The 26,075-nt window shown below is 42.9% G+C and overlaps 1 protein-coding gene across 1 annotated transcript in view; it reads right to left on the bottom strand.

The window, feature by feature from the left end:
- Positions 1-2,041: 2,041 nt before the first annotated feature.
- Positions 2,042-26,075, bottom strand: part of mamdc2a (MAM domain containing 2a) — a 58,353-nt gene continuing 34,319 nt past the window's right edge. The window contains exons 7-14 of the mRNA XM_051950685.1: positions 22,147-22,240; positions 19,684-19,830; positions 17,011-17,276; positions 16,765-16,861; positions 15,985-16,131; positions 12,680-12,939; positions 5,521-5,605; positions 2,042-5,159 (exon numbers count right to left, since the gene is read on the bottom strand). Of these exons, the coding sequence (XP_051806645.1) occupies positions 5,098-5,159; positions 5,521-5,605; positions 12,680-12,939; positions 15,985-16,131; positions 16,765-16,861; positions 17,011-17,276; positions 19,684-19,830; positions 22,147-22,240 (1,158 nt within the window). The 3' untranslated portion in view covers positions 2,042-5,097. The remainder of the gene's footprint in view (positions 5,160-5,520; positions 5,606-12,679; positions 12,940-15,984; positions 16,132-16,764; positions 16,862-17,010; positions 17,277-19,683; positions 19,831-22,146; positions 22,241-26,075) is intronic.

The following is a 26,075-nucleotide window of genomic DNA, read 5'->3' as shown; positions in this document are numbered from 1 at the left end:
TTAATATTCATGTTTATTTACTATACAAAGATTTGAGCATGTACCTTTATTCTTGACTATTCTTGACAAAAAAAGCCATAACTATGACAGAACTTTACTTACTTGCAAATGTTTTCTAAGATGTCACACTTTGTTCCCAAACCCTACTGCTGAGGACCACTAGATGATGTTCAAAACTCTGACAAAACTAAGGAGCAATTCGTCCAACCTGGATGTCAGTCAGTTGTCTCTACCTTCTGATGTAAATAATATAAATGTTCCCTGACTGACAGTAGAAAATATTCCTCAGTTTTTTCCCCTAATTTTTAATGAAGTTTGGGCATAAAAACACATTGGCTTGGTCAAGGGGAAGATTAGAGTTTGGTTTGAAAAAGAGGTGTTATGTTTCATGTTTTGAGTTGGTTTTGGTTTGTTTCACACTCATTTCTCTCTCCTTCTTGATCTGTCCCTTTACCTTTCAGTGTGTGGCTGAGGATGTAGTCTGGCTATATATTTTTTATTTCTTTCCTTTTGTAATGTAACTCAATGCCACTGAAAAAGAAGGTAATTCCTCAATGATGTCTTGAGTATAAATAAGAGTTAAATGAATGAGTCAGTGAAAAAATGAGTGGATGAATGAATATTGCGAGTCCACTCAAGGTGTTTCTGTTCCTCTCGAGTCAGAGGAATATTTTAACCATCAGAGGGTGCTCTTACCTAACAGACACTTCCATTACACCTTTAGACACAATGTGGCAGAGAGTGATTAGAGATAATGGTAGATAGACTTTTGTGTTGTCTGGTTAGAGGACATACTTTCTTAAAATGCTTGCCTTTGTGTGAAACTTGTGTACAGGATATAAGCAGGACACAGGAAGATTCCATACATATTTTGCTCATTGCAAATGCACCTGCAGCTCTTTATTCATGTATATGTTGTCAAAAATAGTCTCTCATTTTCCTTACATTCCTTAACTGTAAGAACACAAATGTTTAACACAGCAGATTCTCACAATGAATTCTAGCTCAATACAGACAGAAAATGACTTGCAGGCCTTACATGTGTGTGACTGATGAACAGTAAAAAAATCAGAACTCACAACACGGCATCTTCTGTTTTTATTAGTGGAAATACGTGATTATTTTCCAATTTTCATAGGTATTTTTAAAAAGACATTTTATCAATGTGAGAGGAAACTGCAGGTGTTACGTCAGCAATAGCCCTTTTCTATAGGAACCACAGAACTGAACTCAGTCATCGGTGTTATTCACACTTGTGCTTTTCTTCCTATGGCATGTAAAAATCATTAGTGAAAAAGGCCAGTTGTCATAGTGACAGAAGTGTGAAGATGTAATTTCTCTGGTAGTCACAGGTGTGGTACAAATTTTCTTATAATGATCATGCTGTGTGAGTGATACATGCACATTAAAACATTAGGTAAATGTCACAGAATGTATTATTTCTATACAACTCAGAAGTTTTGGCTGATGCTTGGTTCAGGCATATGGGTTCTGCAAAGAACTTTGAATTATAGAAATTAGAAATTTGAATTATAATGAGCCCAATATACATAAAATTGAATTAAACTGAATTGTTCCTTAAATGGTGTTCTTTGTGGCAAAATATGACTCCCATCACTTCTCCCTGATATTCTGTTACAGATACAATTTTGCATGTTTTTTTGCATACTATTCTTTGGTATCATTTTCCATCTTGTAAGTGTGTACATATATTTATTTATATTTTTCTTTTCTGTTCACTGTGTGACTCAACAGTTCATTTCACTTTCTGTGTACGAGTAGAAATATTGACAATAAAGTTAATCTTAATGGTGTATTGATTGATTACAATAAAATGCTACAAAATTGTTCCTATGATCTGTTGTCAAATATTCAGTTTATTTTGTCAATCATTTACCTTTACATCAGTAACCTATAGCCTCTAACCAATAAGATGAGAACGGAGGGTGCTATTAAGCATAGAAAGAAAGTATTTGTGGGACAGCCTCCCATATTGTGTATTTTTCATTTTTGTTTCTCTTTTTTTTGGGGGGGGGGGGGGGGGGGGGCGGGGGGCTGATGACTACTAAATGAATACATCAGGATTTAACTGCCTGGTCTCAAGAGCTAAGAAAGTTGTTTTCAAAATGCTTTACCAAAATCGTGTTATAAGACTTCACTCACATCTGTTAAAATTTGGAACAAAGCAAGTTGTATTAAACTTGAATATTTTGAACTAATTGAATCCATGGATTGTCACAGTTTCTAAAATTTTTAGTTCCAGCTTTTAAAAAACAGCCATGACAAAATTATGCAAAACAGGCTTAATAGAATGTTCAGAAGAATAAGAAATACTGAGTCGGCAAACAGAGCACAGCATGGTTTCAGACCTTTGAAGCCTACATCTCTGAGGTCTGTGGTACAATGACAGTTCAACAGTGGTGTACAGCATGACACTTAAATGAACAGGATAGCCCTCACATGTTTGCAGAAATTTGCAGCATAATAGCATATGAAGGACCTGAATGGTGCCACAGAGTCAGCAAGAATCTAATCCCTGTGAAATACTTTTAGCACACAGAATCTATACCTCAAAGAGACGCTGATAACGCTTCTCCTTAAGGTGATCAATCTGTAAGTGCATAGACAGTAGACTCAAGTCCTTTGTCGCAGTGGAACAAGGATAAAAAACATTCAGTGAATTTGTAAATTTTGGTCAGAAACCTACATTACCATATATGTGTTCTGAGATGACGTGTGCTAGTGTTTTGAATCTGCAGCTGCAGCCACAGATGAGGTTTAAAAGGCCACTCTGCTTACAGGAGTGTTGACTGAATGGTTTTTAAAGTCTGAAGAGCGCATTGCAGAAAATGACTACCTCATGAAGCTCATCAAGAGAATGTTAAGCGTGTGCAACATGAAAACATGATAAAAACTTTAAAGTATAGCTCAGCCACCTTCAGAAATATACGGAACTCCCTTTCAATAGAAGCAGCCAAAAGCTTCTTCAATGCTATGATTATGTCTCACCTCTCCTACTGCATTACCAGTTGGTCACAGGCCAATAAAACCAGTTTAAAACCACTGGAATCCATATACAAGAACGCGCTCAAAATATTGGATAAATAAAAGCAAAAGATATCATCACTGTCACATACTGAATAAATATGGAATGCTTAGCTTTGATAATATTGTTTCTCTTTCACATGTCCAACTCGTCTTCAAGATTGTCCACAACTTGGCCCCACCGCCACTCAAAAGTTTTTGTCCATTTGATTGCAGACACAGCTAAAAGAGTAACTAGAAGTAATACTAGGGGGGAATGTAGTATCCCAAGTTATCGCTCCGCAATTGCAAAGTCTGCATTTTCTTATGTAAGTATAAAGAAATGGAATAAGCTCCCCACAGAAATACTGAGCTTAAGTGAGTATAGAACCTTCACCAAACAAGTGAAAGATTGGTTTATGGAGAACCAGAGATGTGCACATTAAGAGTGTGTGATGTGTAGAAGTGAATGTTACCTTGTACGTGATGAGTGAGGTTATTAAGTTTATGAGATTATAAAGGCATTGCTTGGGATGATGAATGGCTGAGATGTGCGGATGGTTTTGAAGAATGATGAGTTTTAATTCTGTAACTCTATGAATGGGACTATTTGAAAATAGTCAAATGTATTTTATGTGTATTTGTACCTTAGCCCCCGTCCCTTTCCCTAAGGACTACAGATGGAAATTAGCTTGAAAAGCTACAGTCTGGTACAAACATCTTTGCTCTTGAGCTTAATGTCAATGTACACTGTCCTGATAAATAAATAAATGAAATGCAAAGCAGTAATCAAAGCAAAGGGTGACTATTGGGAAGAATCTAAAATATAAAACATATTTTGAGTTATTTCACACTTTATTGTTTACTACATAATTCCATGTGTTCATTCATAATTTCGTTGCCTTCAGTGAGAATCTACAATGTAAATAGTCATGAAAATAAAGAAAAAACATTAAATGAGAAGGTGTACCCAAATTTTAAACTGGCAGTATGCATACCGATCAGTCACAACATAATGGCCACCGACAGGTAAAGTGAATAACATCATTCATCTTGTTATAATGCAGCGTTCTGCTGGGAAACCTTGAGTTGTGACATTCATGTGGATGTTTCACATGTACCACCCAGCTAAACATTGCAAACAACCCCTCAACCCTACACCCCCCAAAGCAACAGCAGCCCTTAATGCCAGTTTCCCCCCTCAGCAGGACAATGTACCCGGACACATCGCAAAAACTGCTCAGGAGTGGCCCAGGGAACACGACAAAGCAAATCTATTCACCTGGGTTTCACACTCCGCAGACTGAACATTTATGGGATGTGCCAGGATAAGCCTGATCTAGGTAGGTCCCACCCTGCAACCCACAGGACCCACACATTTCACTGCCACTATCCCAGTGCCACAGGACATCCCCAGAGGTCAGAGGAGTTTTAGCAGCATAAAGAGGACCAATACAGTATTAGGCAGGTGGTCCTAATGTTATGCCTGATTGTGTTTTTTTTTTTTGGTAAACTGTGGAGTTGCTATAGAGAATGTCAATTTATGCATGAGTCCACGCCCCTGATTTTCTGTGATCATGTGCTCTCCTGAAGATGTACATGGTGATACCTGGATACATTTCTCCCAATATTTTTGCATTATCCCATCCTCATGTTGAAGCAAAGCAGTGAGTGAGACAGTGTACCTCTGGTGACAATTTAGCAAGTAAAATAAATGAAAGGAAAAAGTAAGTCAAATTTTGAAGCAAGGGTCCTTGATCATTTCTCCTCAAAAGCAACTGGACAAACACTTGATTTATGTCTTGATGTAAGTATAGAAATAACATCACACGTACCAAAGCAAATATCAGCTTTAAATTGTATCTTAAAATTAAGTGACAAAAAACTTGTGCAACTTCCTGATAAGGCATAGCACTGAATTGTAACTGTGTGATTTGGCATAGATTTAATGGGAATGTGACAGTGGACAGTCTCAGAAGGAGAAACTGTGTCTGAACCAATTAAGCATCCACACTTTTGAAAAACCATTTCAGTCAACTCTGAGCAACTACCACAACAGACTTCCCATCAGATTCAGTTTTCAATCTCATTGAAATACTCTGAAGATCCTGAGTATGGTGTGATGTCACTGGAATCTGAAAAAGACAAGAAACACAGACAGTTTTGTACATATACCTAAATCATTACAGTGGAAATATAAAGAATTAGAAAATAAATTTTTTTTAACAATAAATCTGCACTAGAAAATTCCAGAGAAAGTTTAACTGTGTTGGCTCTGTTGGATATGATGCAGGATTCATTCAAAATTACCTAAAGCACTATGACAGTAGGCCTACTGCTACCATATTGTATTATGTATTTAAGTGGCACACATACATGGGCCAACAATTTTCTGTTTTGTGGAAAATTATTTTATCAAAGAAGTAACATTGACACAAGTGGAAACACAACAATAGCTTTGTTAGAGTGTGAGTGAGTCTGGTTTTTAGACTGTACCTTCACACGGCCCCCTTTTAAAAAGAATGTCATCAATAGCAATATCACTTCGTAGTGATGGACCTCGGATGGCTTCAAATATAATCTGCAAGAAACATAAACTTTGAGACTATGCTTACAATTTCCAAAATAATATTTTTAATGATTCAGCAATGATTTTGAACACATTGCATTCAGTTGTGGAGATAAAACAACGAGACAGTAGACGTGAGAGAGTCGAGGTAGTTTACTAATTTCTCTCCACTTCACAGCACATCTGAACTCAACCAACAGCGTAGTGTTTTGCGGGAAAACAATAACCCTCAGCTAAACCCTGGAACCGGAATAACGCACTACATTCACTCCCATCTTAAAGGCACAAGTCCTCTTTGGTGAATGTCTCTCATGTCTCACAAAGTGGGTCCACCACACAGGCCCCCCCAGAATTCACCAAAACCAATATCAACAACAGTGCAACCACAGCAACCGTAAAGTGCAAACTCACAATCACATGAACAGACACAAAAGAAACAGTCAACGTTCCGGGGGGCGGACCACCCGGCCGAAACGGCTACGTGTCACTGGAGGGGGGTCGCCCGAGGCCGGGACCCCGCCCGCCAACGGGGCCCGGTCCGGAGCAGGAGGGCGCCCCCGCCGCGGGGGCAGGGCCAACCGAACCGGCTCCTCCATGTCCATGTGAGCAGGTTTAAGACGGTCAATCGTGACCCGCTCTGGCCTACCGCCCACGTCCACGACAAAGTTCTTAGTGCCCGCCTCTAGGACCCGGAAAGGCCCGTCGTAGGGGGGCCTCAGTGGCGTCCGGTGGCTATCGTGTCTGATGAAGACGTACTTTGCAGACGGCAGGTCTTTGGGGATGTAGGACTGGGGAAGGCAGTGGCGAGACGTCGGAACAGGAACGAAGGCGTCGGCGACGCCACGGCCCTCAGCACGGTGGGAGGTGGTTGACCAGGGAGTCGCGGCATCCGGAAGAAACTCCCCGGGGACCCGCAGAGGCTGACCGTACACCAGCTCGGCGGATGAGGCCTGGAGGTCCTCCTTGGGGGCCGAGCGGAGACCAAGCATGACCCACGGAAGGCGGTCAATCCAGTTACCATCCGTAAGACTGGCCCGAAGAGCGGCTTTCATGTCCCGATGGAAACGCTCACACAGTCCATTGCCCTGCGGATTGTACGCTGTAGTGCGGTGTATCTTCACCCCCAGGTGGTCAGCGACCGCAGTCCAGAGTTCAGACGTGAACTGAGGGCCCCGGTTGCTTGTGATGTCCCCAGGCGTGCCAAACCGGGCCACCCAGCACCCGACGAATGCCCGGGCGACGTCCGCTGCCGTGGTGGAAAAGAGGAGGACAGCTTCCGGCCACCTGGTGGACCTGTCTACCATTGTGAGCAGGTGAGTGTATCCGTGGGAGGCGGGCAGAGGGCCAACCAGGTCCACATTCACATGATCAAACCGCCTCTCAGGAACCACGAAAGGCGCCAAAGGGGCTTTGGTATGTCGGTGCACCTTGGCACGGCACACACGAACCAGCCCAGGCCCTAACGTCCTTCCGAAGGCCAGGCCAAACAAACTTGCCGCCCACCAGTTTAGCCGAGGCCTTCACACCGGGGTGAGAAAGACCGTGGATGGCGTTGAAAACCCGACGGCGCCAGGCAGCAGGCACCAGAGGGCGCGGACGACCGGTGGCGGTGTCGCAGAGGAGGGTTGCGTTGGCCACGTCGAACTTCACGTCGTTCAGCTGCAGGGCCGTAGGGGCTGACCGGTATGCTTGTAAGTCAGAATCCACAGCTTGGTCTGCTGCCATGGCAGCATAATCAAGCCCCAGGTGGACAGAACCAACGACTGCCCGAGAGAGGCAGTCGGCGACAAAGTTGTCCTTGCCGGACAGGTGCTGGATGTCGGTGGTGAACTCTGAGATCGCAGAGAGCTGCCGCTGCTGACGGCCAGACCAAGGCTCCGAGGACTTGGCCATGGAGAAAGTCAGTGGTTTGTGGTCCACGAAGGCAGTGAACTGCCGGCCCTCCAACAGGAATCTAAAGTGTCTGGTGGCGAGGAAAAGAGCCAGCAGTTCCCTGTCGAAGGTGCTATACTTGCGCTCGTTCTCCCGGAGCTGCTTGGAGAAGAAAGCCAGCGGCTGCCAGGCCCCGGCCACCCACTGCTCGCACACCGCCCCCACTGCGTAATCAGAGGCATCCGTTGTGAGTGCGACGGGGGCCGTGGGAGAGGGGTGCGCCAGCAGAGCAGCGCTGGCCAGTGCGGCCTTGGCAGCGTCGAAAGCTTCGTCCATTTCAGCGGACCAGTCTAACACGTCCTTAGGCGCCTTGCCCCGCAGAGCCTCATAAAGCGGACGCATGAGGTGGGCAGCACGGGGAAGGAAACGGTTGTAAAAGTTCACCATGCCATTGAATTCCATCAGGGACCGTACTGTATGGGGGCGGGGGAAATCGGTGACGGCCTCCACCCTGGCAGGAAGGGGGACGGCTCCCTGTGGCGTGACATGGTGTCCGAGAAAGGTGATGGACGACAGGCCAAACTGGCACTTAGCCGGGTTGATGATGAGGCCATGGTCGGTGAGCCGCTCGAACAGACGCTGAAGGTGTGTCATGTGCTCCTCCGGGGAAGCGCTGGCCACAAGAATGTCGTCCAAGTACACAAACAAAAATGGCATGTCTCGCAGCACAGAGTCCATAAGGCGCTGAAACGTCTGCGCCGCGCCTTTGAGGCCGAACGGCATGCGTAGGAACTCAAAAAGCCCAAAGGGCGTGATGACAGCTGTTTTCGGCACATCCGCTGGGTGGACCGGCACCTGGTGGTAACCACAAACCAGGTCCACCTTGGAAAAAATGACGGCCCCCGCCAGGTGGGCAGAAAAGTCCTGTATGTGTGGGACGGGGTACCGGTCAGGGGTAGTGGCGTTGTTCAGGCGACGGAAATCGCCACAGGGACGCCACCCACCATCAGCCTTGGTAACCATGTGCAGGGGGGAAGCCCACGGGCTGTCCGAGCGGCGCACAATGCCAAGGCGCTCCATGGTCGAAAACTCCTCCCTGGCGATTGCAAGTTTGGCTGAGTCAAGACGTCTGGCCCTGGCGTAGACAGGTGAGCCCACGGTGGTGACATGGTGCTCCACGCCATGCTTAGCAACAGCAGACGAGAAGGTGGGTGTAGTGAGGTCGGGGAACTGGGCAAGCAGGCATTCATATGGGTTGCCGGAGGCAAGTGAGTTCGCCAGCCAGAGTGCTCCCGCTCCCCCAAGCGTGCAGGGGTAAGAAGCAAAGGAGATCGCATCGATCAGGCGGCAGCACTTAACATCCACAAGCAGGTTGAAAGCACAGAGGAAGTCTGCACCCAGGAGCGGTGTGGACACAGCAGCCATAACAAAGTCCCAGCTGAAACGGCGCCCGCCAAAACACACATCCACTGACCTGGTGCCGTATGTACGTATGGGCGTCCCGTTGGCGGCGTCCATCTGGGGTCCGTGCTCGCTGGCCAAGGTGTCCGCGGCCTGAGCCGGCAGGATGCTGCGCTGCGCGCCTGAGTCGACCAGCAGCCGCCGGCCGGACAATGAGTCTGTGATGAACAGCAGCTTGCAGCTACTGCCGGCGCCCAGAGCTGCTAACGAGCACCGGCTCCGGCGTTTCCCCGTACCTTGAAACTGCAGGGCTGGCGGCACTGTTTGGCTTTGGCTCCAAATCTGGCATGATAATAACAGAATCCGTCGTCTTGGTGGCGTCGAGCTGTCACCGCAGCCGCGGTGTCTGCATAGTCCTCCGTGGGCGGTGTAGGAGCGTCCTGGCGGGGCAGCAGGGCATGGACGAACTGCTGGCGGTTGGCCAGGAAAACCCTGTCCGCTTCTGCAGCTAGGGCACGATAGTTTTTGCCGGAGGATAGAGGGGAACTGGCCAATGCTGTGCGAACAGGCGCCGGGAGTTGACGCAGGAAAACGTGTGTGAACAGGAACGAAGGATCAGCCGATCCTAGCACAGCCAACATCTTCTCCATCAAATCCGACGGCTTGCCATCACCGAGGCCATTGAGAGAAAGCAGACGGTCAGCCTTCTCCAACTCCGACAGTTCGTACAGCCCCAGAAGGAATGTCTTTAATGCATCATACTTGCCGGCTGCTGGCGGAGCTTCCAACAGCATCATTGCGCGTGCTGTGGTGGAAGCATCCAACGCCGCTACTACGTGGAAGTACTTGGTTACATCCTGCGTAATTCCCCGCAGCTGGAATTGGGCTTCGATGTGCTGAAACCACGGCCGTGGGTTATGTTGCCAAAAGTCGGGCAGCTTGACTGTCGCAGCATAGATGTTGTTAGCTCCCCCGCTAGCCGCGTCGGTAGCGGCGACTGGTACGGGAGCTACAGAGGCGGCGTCGTTGTCAGACATCGTCCGTACACGTCGGGGTCACCAATGTGGAGATAAAACAACGAGACAGTAGACGTGAGAGAGTCGAGGTAGTTTACTAATTTCTCTCCACTTCACAGCACATCTGAACTCAACCAACAGCGTAGTGTTTTGCGGGAAAACAATAACCCTCAGCTAAACCCTGGAACCGGAATAACGCACTACATTCACTCCCATCTTAAAGGCACAAGTCCTCTTTGGTGAATGTCTCTCATGTCTCACAAAGTGGGTCCACCACACAGTATTTCAGTATAGCACATACTTGTTCTCTCCTTCAGAAATCAAAATTGATGTTAGAGGAATTCATCCACATGTACATTCAACACGGTCTCACGGGGATTCGTGAAACTGTCACGTCAGTTTTTGTTTCGCTTTCGTGCGCATCAACACGATGTCGTCATGTTTTTCGTGCCGCTCACCACGAGCGAAACCCGCTGTGGCAGTGGTGTAGTGGTCCCTGGAGAAGTGGGTATACTCTTAATTTTCACCTTTTTTTAAAATTAGTCCAGAAAAACGCCCAGTTTTCGAAACCGTGACATAGAAGACTACTCTATTCAATTTATTCAGTCATTTCTACTTGCCCACTATTATAAAATTATCATGACTTGATTAGGAGCAGTTTGTAGTTATTACTGGTCACGCAAGCAAACTGGATTAATGTAACATGTATTTATCATGAGGCAAACATGGTGTTTCAGTTACTTTTGAACATTTATTTAAATAAAATACTTCAAATATGAAGTTGACAGTGCATCCTTGTTCATATGTCATCATGAATAAAACCTCAATATTGTTTTAGGTCGAATCTTAAACTACCTGTCCCCATTCTTGTGTTTTTACTTACTTTAAAATCAACTACTAGCCAAGAGGTTTTCCCACATTATCCCAATGTAGCTAGCTTCAGAGTTACGTTAGAATAACGTTAGCCTTTCAAAACGTTAGTCAGACTCGGCCCGACACTCAGTTTAACCCGTTGCGCTTCAGTTACGCTTCAGTGTTCCGCCCGCGGTACACTTTGAGATCTGCATAAGCAATTTGCTAAATGTCTGAAACTGCAAACGCGATTATACAAACACTATACGCCGATGGAAAGCTTAGATTCTCAGGAATCCGCCGAAACCACTTTCAGATGTGATTACCACAGCGGGTAATATAAACACATTTGTCCAACAAAAAACGAATATCCATCCATCCGTTCTCTATACACGGCTTCAACGTACACAGCGCGACTCACATTTCCAGGTTCATTATTACACACAGATGAAAATATTCCACAAAAAACGGCCATAATCCAACCTTGGACATCCAGACGACACAAGCCAGTAAACTATTTTGTCCAAAACATGTCTTGAAGACGGTATATGATCCACGAATAGGTCGTTTTCGAGGAAATGCACCTCGCGATGTGCGTCCAATATTCCCTGTATTTCTCGTCATATTTTTATTTACAAATAGAATATTAGCGATTTTTTGTACTGAAAACGGCTGGAATTGACTGCAGCTTTAACCACTGGCGACAAAATATCCTCTCCTTGAAATGTGCAGTCATGTTGCCAGTAGTTTAAAACAATGATTCATTTGGAAACCACCTTAAAACTTACCTGAGAATTATATCGTCCATGAAAGTAGGTTCGCTCGATACGTGCCACTCACTTGAAAGGTGTTTATTCTGACTTTCTCGCATTTCCACGCATCTTTCAAGCAGACCTGTCAATCAACTGGAGTGCCACAGAGGTGTTAGCAAAATTTTCCTCTGTATGACCCGCCCTACTCTGCCTCTGATTGGCTCATCCCTAAAGTTAGCCAATCGAATCAGTGAAGGTAGCATGTACCAGCCAATTACAGGCAGAGGAGGGTTGTTCATGGCTTCATCATCCTTAAAGAAAAGAGGGCTACCTGGCACACAGATATTACTGAATGATGTGCACCAGGGAGCATTAGAAGTGGGTATACGCAATGCTAACTGAAAAATAAGTGGGTATACGCCGTATACCGCCGTATACCCTGGACTACACCACTGCGCTGTGGTAATCACATCTGAAAGTGGTTTATACCGGTGGATTCATGACGATCTAAGCTGTCCATCGGCGTTTGCGGCCGCCGCCGCTGCGGCCACCGGACATTCTTTAAATTCCTATGCAAATTCGGCGGATTCATGACGATTTAAGCTGTCCATCGGTGTTTGCCATTGCGGCCGCCAGACATCCGGGCACAGCAGCGGCCGCGGCGGCCGCCGCAAACGCCGATGGACAGCTTAAATCGTCATGAATCCGCCGGTATAAACCACTTTCAGATGTGATTACCACAGCGGGTTTCGCTCGTGGTGAGCGGCACGAAAAACATGACGACATCATGTTGGTGCGCACGAAACCGAAACAAAAACTGACGTGACAGTTTCACGAATCCCCGTGAGACCGGGCTGGTACGTTACAGTTACGTATAATTGTCATTACAAGTAACATCGAAATCCTCTCCACACGAACATGTACAAAACTATAACACACAAACACAAACACACACACACACACACACACTTTACAAAAGACTGGATAAGACACAAGATACAACAGCATTTCTGATTTCTTTTTTCAAATTCATTTGTAGCTTTGTGCATTCTATTTACCTGCATTTGAAATTCTCATAGTTTCAAAAATTCTGACAAAATTTCAACTTCATATGAAGCTGTACTTTGTTATTTATTGGTGATTTATCAATACCATGTCACTCTGTGACTCCTGTAATCTACATAATGATGTACCTGGTGTTGGACATCACAGTGGTAATCCACCATCGCTCTCATCCAGCTGACACTCTGCTCACCACGCCGTCTCCACAGCAGTGTGTCTTTCTCTTTGCTGCCATGGCGCAGGTACACACTCAGTATGCCAGTGCCTGATCCATACATGTGGTAGAAGAATACCAAACACTGAAGAGTTGATGAGCCCCGCAGGTCAGAGGTTAGCAGCTGAGCTCTGTCCCCTGGACGCATGAGTGACGCCTCAATGTACATAAAATAACCTGGAGGAGGCAGACAGTGCACACACTTTATAGCAAGGAACTTGATTCATGCATAGACTTACAAAGAAGAACAGAGTATGTGTTAACATCAAGAGTACAGCTAGGGAAGACAGAAATCTAGAAAAGAAAAAAAACAACACAACAATGTGAAATTAGAGCCCTGATGCTGCTTTTCCCCTACCTTTTCTGTGCTAAGAAATTATCCACTGCAGCAGTCACTAGCCTTTGACTACAGGAAGCAGAAGACTAAATTATTAGCAACATTCAGCAGGGCTTCTCATCACCAGCTACCTTCACAACCTAACGAACCAACAAAACACATTTAGATGTTACAGGAGAATCAAGTTTGCAGCTTACCTGTCCAGGAGAAGAACAGTAAGCTCAGAATACAGTAGTTATTGGAGATAACTCACTCTGATTCTATGGGCATGCTGATACTGACACGTTTCACTGTATTTGTTGCTGAGTCTGGCTCCCATTCAGAGTCTCTTTTAAATGTTTGTCTTTCTTTATTGCAGTGTACCAAGGTGTTGCTATGCTGAACAAGCAACTTCTCCTGCAGAATTTTGCACCACTGAATGGTTTTCCACGATCTGAAAGGACATGCACATGCATCTGCATTTCTAGAAGAGTCAAAAGGAAGGACACCCTCTCACTGAAAAGACTAGCCAAAGCTTCCATCATAGAGTAGATTTTCTAAAGCTTGAAAATGGAGTGGGTGGCACAGTGACAGTACTTAGCACTATCACGACTATCAAAAAAGATCCTAGTTTACTAGTTGAGTGACAACTATGGTGTATTTCCCTCTCACATAATGTATTCCACCTCTCACCCAGTGTCAGCTTGGATAGGTTCCAGCCCTCTGCAACCCTCTACAAGATAAAGCAAGTGTAACTAACATGCACCGATCAGGCATAACACTATGAACACCTGCCTAACATTGTGTTGGTACCCATTTTGCTGCCAAAACAGCCCTGACCTGTCAAGGCATGGACTCTTCTAGACCCCTGAAGGTGTGCTGTGGTATCTGGAACCAAAATGTCAGCAGAAGATCCTTTAAGGCCTGGAAGTTGAGAGGAAGAGCCTCCATGGGTTGGACTTGTTTGTCCAGCACATCCCACAGATGGATTAATTGAGATCTGGGCAACATGGAGGCCAAGACAATACTTCAAACTGGTTGTTGTGCTCCTCAAACCATTCCTGAACCATATTTGCTTTGTGGCACAGCGCATTATCCTGCTGAAAGAGGCCACAGCCATCAAGGAATACCATTTCCATGAAAGGGTGTACGTGGTCTGCAACAATGCTTCAGTAAGTGGTAAGTGTCAAAGTAACATCTACATGGATGGCAGCACCCAAGTTTTCCTAGCAGAACATTGCCCAAAGCATCACACTGCCTCTACCAGCTTGGCTTTTTCGTATAGTGCATCCTGGTTCCATGTGTGTTGTGTTTTCCTTGCTTTCCCACCCCTCCCTCTTCTCCCATCCCTCCCCCTTGCCCTCTTCTGTCCTTCTCAACCCGCCCGGCCAGCAGGCAGATGGGTCCCCCCTATATAGAGCCGGGTTCTGCTCGAGGTTTCTTCCCTGTTAAAAGGGTGTTTTTCCTTGCCACTGTCGCCTTTGGGCTTGCTCTGGGGGTCAGGCATTTGGGTTCTGTAAAGCGTCTTGAGACGAGTTGACTGTAATTGACGCTATATAAATAAAATTGAATTGAATTGAATTGAATTGAATGTGCTCCCCAGGTAAGTGATGCACATGCACCCAGCCATCCACGTGATGTTAAAGAAAATGCGACTTATCAGACCAGGCCACCTTCATGTATTGCTCCGTGGTCCAGTTTTGATGCTCATGTTCGAATTGCTGGCACCTTTGACAGTGCACAGGGGTCAGCATGGGCACCCTGACTGGTCTGCGGCAATGCAGCCCCATATGCAACAAATTGTGATGCTCTGTGCATTTTGACACCTTTCTATCAGAACCAGCAGTAACTTCTTCAGCAATGTGAGCAACAGTAGCTGGTCTGTTGGATCGGACCACATGGGCCAGTCTTCCTCCCCACATGCACCAGTGAGCCTTGGCTCCCAATGACCCTGACACTGGTTCACCACTATTTCATCCTTGGACCACTTTGACAGACACTGACAGCTGCAGACCGAGAACACCCCACAAGAGCTGCAGTTTTGGAGATGCTCTGATCCAGTTGTCTAGCCATCACAATGTGGCCTTTGTCAACTTTGAGGACAAAATGTTCACTTGCTGCCTAGTACATCCAACTCACCACCATGTACCATGATGAAGAGATAATCCGTGTTAGTCACTTCACCTGTCCGTGGTCATAATGTTATGCCTGATTGGTGTATGGACGGATGCAAACAGAGATGAGATGAGGTAAAGGAGTATTGTTTCCTCTTAGACTAATTACGCAGTTCTACAATTAGCAAATGCTTTTATTCAAAGTGATGTACATCTGAGAGAATAGAATAGAATAGAATAGAATAGAATAGAATAGAATAGAATAGAATAGAATAGAATAGAATAGAATAGAATAGAATAGAATGATGAGAATGGATACAACACAAGCAACAATCTAGTCAGGAGAAAGCAACCTGGATAAGAGCCATAAAACAAGTTCAAGTGTGATATTAGGACCGTGGTGCATATGGACAGTGCAGGAGGCAATTCTTTTTTTGAAATTTTTTTTTGCAATTTGGCAATTGCAAAAGTGTTCAGTGAAGAACTGGGTTTTTAGTCTTTTCTTAAAGACTGAAAGAGACTCTGCAGATCGAGCAGATTTTGGTTTCTCATTCCACCACTTGGGAACCACAGAGGTGAAGGAGCTGTTTTCATTGTAGTTTTGTATACAACTAAATGCAATATGCTGAAGGGATGTCAATAAAAAAACTGTCAAAGTCTAAATTTCTGAGATTGAAATCAGCGTGATGAATCTGTTCTGTTTTACATCACATACAGGGTTCCAATAAGCCAATATGAGGGGGTATGTCTATGGAATGAAAAAATAAATCAGTGAATGAGGAAATGACTCACCCACTCCAGTGGTGTGATCTCCTCTGGGTCCTGTATAGGAAGTGGGGGTGTGTCCTTGGACTCGCAGCCAGTCAGCCTGATCTCCTTTCTTATCCTGTATGTAGCCACATACTCCACTTTCAAAGTTACACTGGAATGGGAGGGTGGCTGTGGAGCAAAGCAGTCAGTCCACAAAGTAAAGATGAACCCTCAAAGCTAAAGTTTTTTATTTTTCACCTGCCTGTTTGCAGTTTGTGTCTGCATTTGTGTCCACATTTTGATCTAAACACAACAGTTACTTCAGAATATGCATCCCAATGCTGTACCGGACCAATTTTCCTGCAAGATTATGAAAGGTCCCATACTGTGCCTCTTTTTAGCAAATAATGTAAGTGTCATATGTCCCTACACAGAGTCAGTATTCAGTATTAAATCCTGAAAAGCAGAAGTCAATGTTTTCATGTCTTCACAGCTTTAATGTTTCACCTCCAAGCTTATAACAACCACAAAAGACAAAAAAAGATTTTCATGATATGGAACATTTTATAGTTAATCTGATAATATTGTTAAAACAACGTGAGACTGTTGGAATGTTCTGTAAGCAGAGACGCAGGATGGTGTTTTATTTCTGCAAGGCAGCTGCTTTACCACTGTTGTAATATTAAACAAGACATGCTGTTAGCATTGTAATTGCATGCATTTGTAATATCAACCAGAACAAAAACCTTACTAATTAAAAATTCAAAAAGGCTCCTGACTTTTTTATATATTAGTCAGCATATGTGTTAGGGAGTCGTTTACCTGCTGTCATCTGGCAGTCCCCCAGACTCACAGTGATGTCATCAATGGCTATGAGGCCACATTCCCAGAAGTTCTTACATATGCTGACAAACACTATCTGAAACAGAAATAAACACAATACTAATGTTTAACCACTGATCATGTTATAGGTCTAGTCCTTTCATCCTACAGCCATCCATTCTGTCAATAAGACCTTCTATCAGTCACATATTAGCTAAATATCAGCCTTCGCATATGGCTTCACACCTTGGTCAACATGGGCTTCATGTAGGTGATCTCTACTTCAGTCCACACAGCATGGGAAATGTCCGTCAGACTCCACACCTTTTCCTGAGCCACATTATTTTCATCATAAATATAAAGAACCAGAGCATTGTCTACTTTCCTAAACCCATGAAGCATGTAGTAGAACCTGAGACAGTATTTGTGGTTTCCAAACAAAAATGGGCCATGAAGCCGACCAACATAACCAGGTCTCGAAGTGAAACGAGTGTTTGCCAGGAGAAAAGACCCTAAGAAAAAACAGACAAGAATCATAATTAAGACAAAGAATAAAGGCACTGCAATTTGTTTAAATACATTGGTGAACCTTTGCATTTTAAATAATTGAAAAAAATAAGTTGAACTGAAAAGGTGCTTAATATCTTAGTTGTTAGTTGTTTTGGCACCATGTCAGCTAATGTGCAAAGGGTCAAAACCACAACATTTATCGAAACAGAAAGAAGAAAATACAAGAAAAGCACTATGACAGCACAGAACTACACCAAAGCTGCTCAGTCGCTGTATCATTTCTGACAGATGAGTCTCGATAAGTCCGCAGCAGTTGATTTGTAGTAGGATCGCAATCATGTGATCATAAGAAGGCAGCCGATGTGTTCACTTGTTGTCATAGTTACAGTGACGTCATGCTGCTATCTCACAATGATACAAATTTAAAATTACAAAATCTTTAACAAATTCGTGGATCCAGACTCTAAGCCGCATCACCACCAAAATCTAATGAGGTGGTCCTGGCGTCATTTCTCACCTTCCCTGAAAATTTCCTCCAAATCCACTTTTCCATTTTTGAGTAATGTTGCAAACAGACACAAGTACAAACGTACGCCAATCATCATATAACTCTGTCGCATTCCTTGGCGGAGTAAAAAGGTGGAGTGAGTAATATGGATCACCTTGATACAACAATGCAATCTTCTACTGGGGAACCTGGGGTCCCTATATTTATGCCGATGTTACTTTAGAACATACCATCCATCAAGACATTGTCACCCTCACCCCCACAGCAGATATGTATTAAAAAAAATAACATTGATTCTAAATCACGACAGTCTTAGAGTCCATGTACAAAAAACACAGAGAGCACTTATTTTGTTACGGAGCCCCCTAGGGGACATATTGTATAGGTTGGTTTATTTCTCCGTGTTTGTATTTTCTCTCCTTCGTGTTTGTGTTTTATTCCTTCGCGTTGTATTTTTTCTCCTTCGTGTTGGTGTTTTATTCCTTTGCGTTGTATTTTTTCTCCTTCGTGTTGGTGTTTTATTCCTCCGTGTCGTATTTTTCTCTCCTTCGTGTTTGTGTTTTATTCCTTCGCGTTGTATTTTTTCTCCTTCGTGTTGGTGTTTTATTCCTCCGTGTCGTATTTTTCTCTCCTTCGTGTTTGTGTTTTATTCCTCCGTGTTGTATTTTCCCTCCTTCGTGTTTGTGTTTTATTCCTCTGCATTGTATTTTCTCTCCTTCATGTTTGTGTTTTATTCCTCCGCGTTTATTTTTTAAGGAACGCTTTTGTCATTTTTGCTGTTGACAAGTTTTTTTTCAAACACGTACTTCGTGTTCAAACACGTACTTCGTGTTCAAACACGTACTTCGTCTTTGGCCCGAGCAGTCTTACTCGGTCAGTCTGTTGGGCATGCAGCAGGGGAGTCAGAGGGCGGGTTCCTACGGTACTACTTCCTGTCCAAACTTAGTTTGGAAGTTTGCTTTGCCTGGCAGACCGGCTGATCATCACCCTGGAACATTACACGCCAAACGGTAAATAATTATTTTAATGAAGACTGCAGTGCTTCGTCTATTGTTCTGAACTCTGCTTATCTCAAGTCACATTAGCCCTTTCTGTATTTATAGCGGTTGGACTGCTTCGGTTTGAACGCTAGCATGAAGCTACCACACCTTGCACGGGCTAGCATTACTTAAAGGAGCGCTCGTTTTTGTTCAGTGGGACCGCGTGCGGGGTGGTGCGCTTTTTATACATTCAGAGAAACAGTCGCAGTTTGGTCAGTAGAAACGGTGAACAAAAACGAGTGCTCCTTTTAGTAATGCTAGCCTGTGCAAGGTGTGGTAGCTTCATGCTAGCCTGCAAACCAAAGCAGTCCAACTGCTATAAATACAGAAAGGGCTAATGTGACTTGAGATAAGCAGAGTTCAGAACAATAGACGAAGCACTGCGGTCTTCATTAAAATAATTATTTACCGTTTGGCGTGTAATGTTCCAGGGTGATGATCAGCCAGTCTGCCAGGCAAAACAAACTTCCAAACTAAGTTTGGACAGGAAGTAGTACCGTAGGAATCCGCCCTCTGACTCCCCTGCTGCACGCCCAACAGACTGACCGAGTAAGACTGCTCGGGCCAAAGACGAAGTACGTGTTTGAACACGAAGTACGTGTTTGAAAAACAACTTGTCAACAGCAAAAATGACAATAGTGTTCCTTAAAAAATAAACACGGAGGAATAAAACACAAAACATGAAGGAGAGAAAATACAAACACGAAGGAGACAAAATACAACACGAAGGAGAGAAAATACAACACGGAGAAATAAACCAACATATACAATATGTCCCCTAGGGGGCTCCGTATTTTGTCACCAGAAGTATGCAGTTACAAAGCGCTATATGGTGTGGGGTTCCATAAGAGTGTGACTCACCGGTTCCTGTGGTATGGTCCCCTATCCTATAGGCATTAGGCTTGACTGAAATTACACTCCACGCCTTACTCTCTGCCCTCTCCTGATAGTACAGACACAGGCCATTCTCAAAGTCACAGTTGGCTATAGTTGGGTCAAAGGTTGGCTCTGGAACACAAAACACAGAAACTCAGATATGAACCTGTCTCAATAATAGAGTACTGTGAGTGCACATCATGTCCCAAAAGTTTGTTCTCCCCAGAAAAACAAAGCTCAAAGACTGAATATGCAAAGTAATCAATTTATTCAATAACCAGTATTTCCTCCTTTCAGTTCGATCACAGCTTTCAGTCTTTCAGGCATGGTTCTATCTTCCCTCACTCCCGCACAGTCTTAGAGTTGAGCTGTTTCTTGGTGGCTGGTGGTGGACTGGTAAAGATGTGACTGTTCAGGATTCTCCAGCAGTTCTCAACTGGGTTAAGGTCAGGGGAGTTTGGTGGCTATTCCTCCTTCTGGAGAAAGTCAGGTAGACGCTCAGAACACCGTTGCTGAGTCATACGGGCAGTGCAAGCAGGGGCACATCTTAAATTAATACCAATTCCCAACAAACAATAAACACTTTCCGTTACGTCACAAGCCCTGATTTTTTCCGCCTGGCCAAAATTGGAAGTAGTACCTTTTCTAGAATGTTGTTGGTATAATATTGTGCATTAACAGTGGTACTTTGAGTCACAATGTGCAGCTCTGAGAGACCTGAAGCAGACATAGACCCCCAAACCTTACTATAGGCACTGAATTTCACTTTCTCAAAAGATCGTAATTTTTTATGATCATCTGTATAGATACGGTTGTTTTGGCTGTTGGGTGTCGGAAATAAGTAGAGAGGGCATTCATCAGAGGAAATCCAGGTCTCCCAGGCTTTTAGAGTCAAGAGTTATGGACTTCTTCGTGAAAGGAAGTCTCTTCTGTGAGTTGTGGTGTACTTTGCTTGTTGTAAGCTTTCAGTCAAATTGTTTCTGTTAAATAATGATGCACAGTGCTCTTAGAGAAATCTCCAAGAATTTTCAGCCTCTGACTGAGTTTCCGGCATGACTGGTGTCTTATACCCTTGGCCTTACTCATCAGGTCCGTAACTCTTGCCGTTAGGCCAGATGGATGCCCTGAGTGAGACAAATCTTTGAAGGATCCTCCTTTGTTGCACCTTTGCCACAACTTCTGTGCCCAGTGGATACTTTTGCCAAGGGCTTGAACTGTTGTTTTCTATGATGTATTTTATGACTTGTTTTATGATGCTCCTCTATTTTAGTTTGGTGATTTTAGATGTAAAGCGTCTGAGTGTTTTGAAAAGCGCTATACAAATAAAATTTATTATTATTATTTATTATGAGCAACATGCTGACAAGCTTTTCCTGCATTTCAAAGAGCAATAGCCTGTGCACAAATGTCAGACTCTGAAAGAGTAGCTTGTCCACCGTTACTCTTGAGCATGGTAACAACGCTTCTAAAATTTGGTTGTGAGTGTAATGCATTTTGGTAAAGAAAGAAATTTATATACTGGGACCTGACAGTTTGACCAGACAAACAACCAAACAGTACCTGATTAACCAGGTGTAACCCATTTTGGTGACAAGCAATCAAACATGTTCTCCAGTGGGAGACCTAACGTTTGAGACACGGTGTACAAATATCTAATGAGTTAACAGATTAATGATTCTGAAAGGCAAACATTTTACATTCAGCTTACATACGTTGAATCAATACCTATCATACATGTTTTGCATTTACTTGTACTCTGTCTATCCATCCATCTATTCGTCACTTTATCCCTTTTAGGCTGGAGTCTATCCCTGCTGACTGGGAGTGCAGACAGAGTTCACCTTGGAGAGGTCATCAGTCTATCACAGGGCTGCACATAGAGACAAACAAGCACACTCACATACACACCTACAGACAATTTAGAATCACCAGTTAACCTCAGCATGTTTTTTAACAGTGGGAGGAAGTCAGAAAACCTGGTGAAAACCTACACGTGCACATGGAGAATACAAGAATTTTTATTTTATTTTGCAGCAATATTGAGAGGTGATTTTCTTTTTAAAAATGGGCTCATCTGATAATGAGAAATTCCACAAAAATGTAGAATCCCTTTCTTCTTTGGTTCTGCCTATTCTCTATGTCGGTCTATGTCTATTATCCTCTATTTTGCTTGCCTTCTCTGTACTCTCTTTCATCCCCTATATTTCAGCTAGGTGTCTTGTGTGGTATGTGGTGGACTTGTAACGCTCCATTTGAAATGCCAGACAGAGGGCTTGGCATAGGGACTTGTTGTGAATCTTTTAACCTAACAGCATAATATATAAACTTCCCTTAGTCCAACAACAATTGCCAGGTGTGAATAACAGTGCAACCTCTTGCGGTCCCAGTTTAACAGGTCAATTTTTAGACTTTTTGGACTTTTAAAAAAGAATGGATCTCTTCTCTCACCTGTGTCAGTGTGGCAGAATACAGGGGAAAAGGAAATGTCATCTATGGCCACATATCCACCTCTGGCACTGTTGAAAGCCACCTCAAACACCACCTAGTAACACACACAGACTTACACAGCTGCCAAACACAGACAGGTAATGAGTATGACACACAACTAATAATCCTGACAACATGCTCTGTGCACCACATGCTATTGCTACGGACATGTTATGTACAATAAACAAATACTGATCGATGAGACAGTTGTAGAAGCCAGACTGTGATATTAGTGTACTGTCGGGAAAATTCAGGAGCATGGATTAGTCAGCGGAGTGCTGCTTAATGGAAAACCTCTGTACAACTCTTGGCACAACTAGAGAAAAGAACTGACCCAGTTAGTAATGTTACATAAGCTTCTTTCCACAGAAACAGCAGACTGTGGGAGGATTTCTGCAAGGAAATCATGTAGTCACAGGAAATAATACATATTTAAAAGTGCAGTGGAAAGCTACAAAGGAGAGAGTGTATGTGAATCTACTCAGCTGCACACCAAAAAAACATAACAATGACAAATATAAGTACAATATGTTGGTTGCTTTCCTTATATTTTGAAAATGTGCAGAATGAGATAAAAACAATGTTAAATTTGCTCAAGTGCAAAACGATAGCAAGCAATAACCTATCTACTTGTATATAGGTGGAACGTCTGAAAAGCACACTGGGACTAAAAACACAGAAAGAATTCAAATAATTTAAAAAGAAAATGAGTTGAGTAGTAGCCACGTCCTACAAACTCAATGGGCAGAAACTACATTCTGAAACACTGAAAAAATAGTTGTCTGTCTCAGCCACTGATGCAGCTCCAACTGCTGATCTGTTTGCAAGTTGGACAAACCATAATAATGAATTTCATGCATGGAACAAAGCCAATAACTTTACACAGTATCTTTGCCTCACATCTTTCCCTCCACACATCCATTTCTAAAATAAGTCATTGGATTTAGTAGAGCTGCATGTAAAACTGGTGTATGTGCTGGTGGATCTGGTATTCAGAGCAGTGACTTAAGTATCCATAACACACCGTGAACACATGAACTCTGCACCAGCAAAATGTTTTTAAAATATAAAATGTCCCTGTCAGTGTTTGACTATTAATGGTGATGTCTGAGGATTAATATTACTGCTGCATTAACATATAAGTTGAATTTTCAGAATCAGAATCAGAATGTCTTTATTGTCATTGTATGAGCTGAGTTGAGTTGAGTTCAGTTTATTTGCCATTTGCAGTATAAAACCACACTGGAAAGAGGTGTAAGAAGCTCAAAGTACACTGTCAACATGAAACAATTAAACTGAAAGTGCAGTTCTTAAAGTGCATAATAAATGAAATAAATACCATTAAAAAAAACAAATTAAAAAAACATGTTAGACCATCAGTATAAAAACATTCCTAAAACACATTCCTAAAACTATCCAATAAAACCCATTAAACATTACAATTATTTAATGTGTCCTGAATTTTACTGCTGTGCATGTTAATAAATTACCCTATTTTTGGGTAATTTATATACTGCTTACCCTGTGGCAGTACATCAAATTCTAAAAGATCAAGATGTCTGTAGCATCCCTGTCCTGTGAGAAACATCCCACAAATTCTGTTCCTATATAATTAAACTGCACTGCATCCATCATTTTGTTTTAAAAAATATCTTCTCCAGGACAGGATTATGCAGTAGGAAATGTTTCCACCTTCCATGAGCCACAAAGTTTGTTTTAGGAGGTCGAACTGGTTGTGTTAAATAAGTCTGACTCAGGACATTCATTCAGGAGACTGTGGGACCAATATTCTCAGACTCAAGTTTGATGTCATCAGTCTTCACTCACTTTTCAGTTAGGTTTAGGCACAGAAACACTTGGTTACTTGGTATGCTTTGTGATAAAACACACCTTCACAACCACAATGTTGATGTGAAATGTATTTGTAGAATGTCACATACAAAGTGGCATAACTTTTGGATACAGGGCTCATGAGAACAAACGGGGCATCTTTTGGATTAGCTTGAAAATGGTTTGTCTTGAAGTGGAATTGATAGTAGTTTTTCTGAGCTGTTAAAGACGTTTTCACAGTAATTCATTTAGCTTCATAAATAAGATAATTTCCATAACAAATAAAGGAAAACTTAATCTTCGGTTTATCACAAACATCAAAATCGCCAGATTTGGAGATATATCTGATCAATTAACACTGAACAACAATATAATTTGTAATATTACTTTCTCAATAGTAGGTGTAATAGTTCATTATATGTGCAATATGACTTTACTACTTCAGTATCATGGCCAGTGTCACTTCTTATTTTTCTGTTCTTCCTTTCCTTTAGCTTACTTACTATTGTTTTTAGTAATAACATAGTATACACCACAGGCCAAAGTTTTGGAAGCAACTTCAAGTTTCTGTTCACAAAGCCTTTCTTAAATACCATTATGAATTCCATGGACTTTGGGATGTATTTACTGCATGATCAGTCTTTGCTTGCATTGATATGCTTCATTTTCCTCAATTTGCCAAATTAAAACAAACTGCAGTTTGCATAATTCACTTTAGCTCTTTCGCTTTTGCGAGTTTGCATACAAAAATACCAAGAAATCTCAACTGTGTCCATATCTCTGACAAACTACCTCAGAAATGTCTAGAAAGAAACAATAGTACAATTTGTAAATTGAGGAAATAAGGATGCACTGAAAGAGAAACTACAAAACACCTAATGTTGTGCAACAACGGAGTTCACTACACCCTGAAGAGACTAGAAGAAACTGGAAGTTATGATGATAGAAAAAGGTCTGAAAAAAAGAGAATTACTACAAAACAGAGGATAAACATATTGTCACCAGTAAGAGAGATGGGCGGAAATCAACAACACAAGGTTAAATCCCATATCTCTCACAACTGTCAAAAGACACTTGAGAAAGGCTGGTCTGAAGGGCTGTGTATCTGCAAAAGAAACACTACTTTGCCGAAAGAACAAGAAAAAGAGATATGAGTGGGTAAACTGTTGAATATCTTAAAGCACCATGAGTAGCATCCATAATAAAGCATGGAAGTGGTAGTGCCATGGTATGGGGATGTTTTGCAGGTCATAGAGTAGGAGATTTGTCTGAAGTAAAGGTTAATCATGAAGAAGGAATAGTGCCACTCCATCCTCCAGCATCATGCAGTTCCATCTGGACTAAGACTTGTGAGATGAAAGTTTGCTTGCAGCAAGGTAATGACCCTAAGCATTTTTCCAAGCACTGTTGGGGTTACCTAGGTAGAAAAGAAGAGGAAGGTGTTTTTCCAAAGATGGTTTGGCCCCCTCAGTCTCCAGACCTCTCTCCAACTGAGCTTGTGTGGGATGGATTGGATCAATTAGTCAGAAAAGTGCTTCCAATTAGTCAGGACTCTCTCGTTGATGTATTTAAGAAAGCTTGGAATGAAATTCCAGCACAAAATTTTTAAAAATGTGCGGAAGGAATGATTCATATATGCCATGCTGTTGTTAAACCCACAGGAGGTTACTTTAAAGACAGCAAAGTCTAAGCAAGAGAAACCCAAATACCTGACAACGAGAGTAAAAATGTATTATGATGAGTGACTCTATATAATAATCATGTTTATTTTGTTGCAAAGTATGGCAATGAAACTATGAACTTTTTTGGACAAATTTAATATCACTTGCAAACTTTTGGCCTGTAGTGTATACATCATACTTTTATCGTATTGCTTTTCCATTTTCAATGCATTTATTCTCATGTCACTTCAATTTTCTGAGCAATATCTGGCACTAGTTATTAGTAAAATCTTATCTTAATAAATAATCATGGCACACATTGCAGAAACAAAAGAAACCATCTCGCCACACCAGTAAGTTCCAAACTACTGAACTTTAGAGGACAACTGCTTGGATTTA

The sequence above is a fragment of the Acanthochromis polyacanthus genome, chromosome 7 (genome assembly GCF_021347895.1).
Source record: "Acanthochromis polyacanthus isolate Apoly-LR-REF ecotype Palm Island chromosome 7, KAUST_Apoly_ChrSc, whole genome shotgun sequence".
Taxonomy (NCBI): Eukaryota; Metazoa; Chordata; class Actinopteri; family Pomacentridae; genus Acanthochromis; species Acanthochromis polyacanthus.
This window is presented reverse-complemented; position numbering and strand designations above follow the sequence as displayed.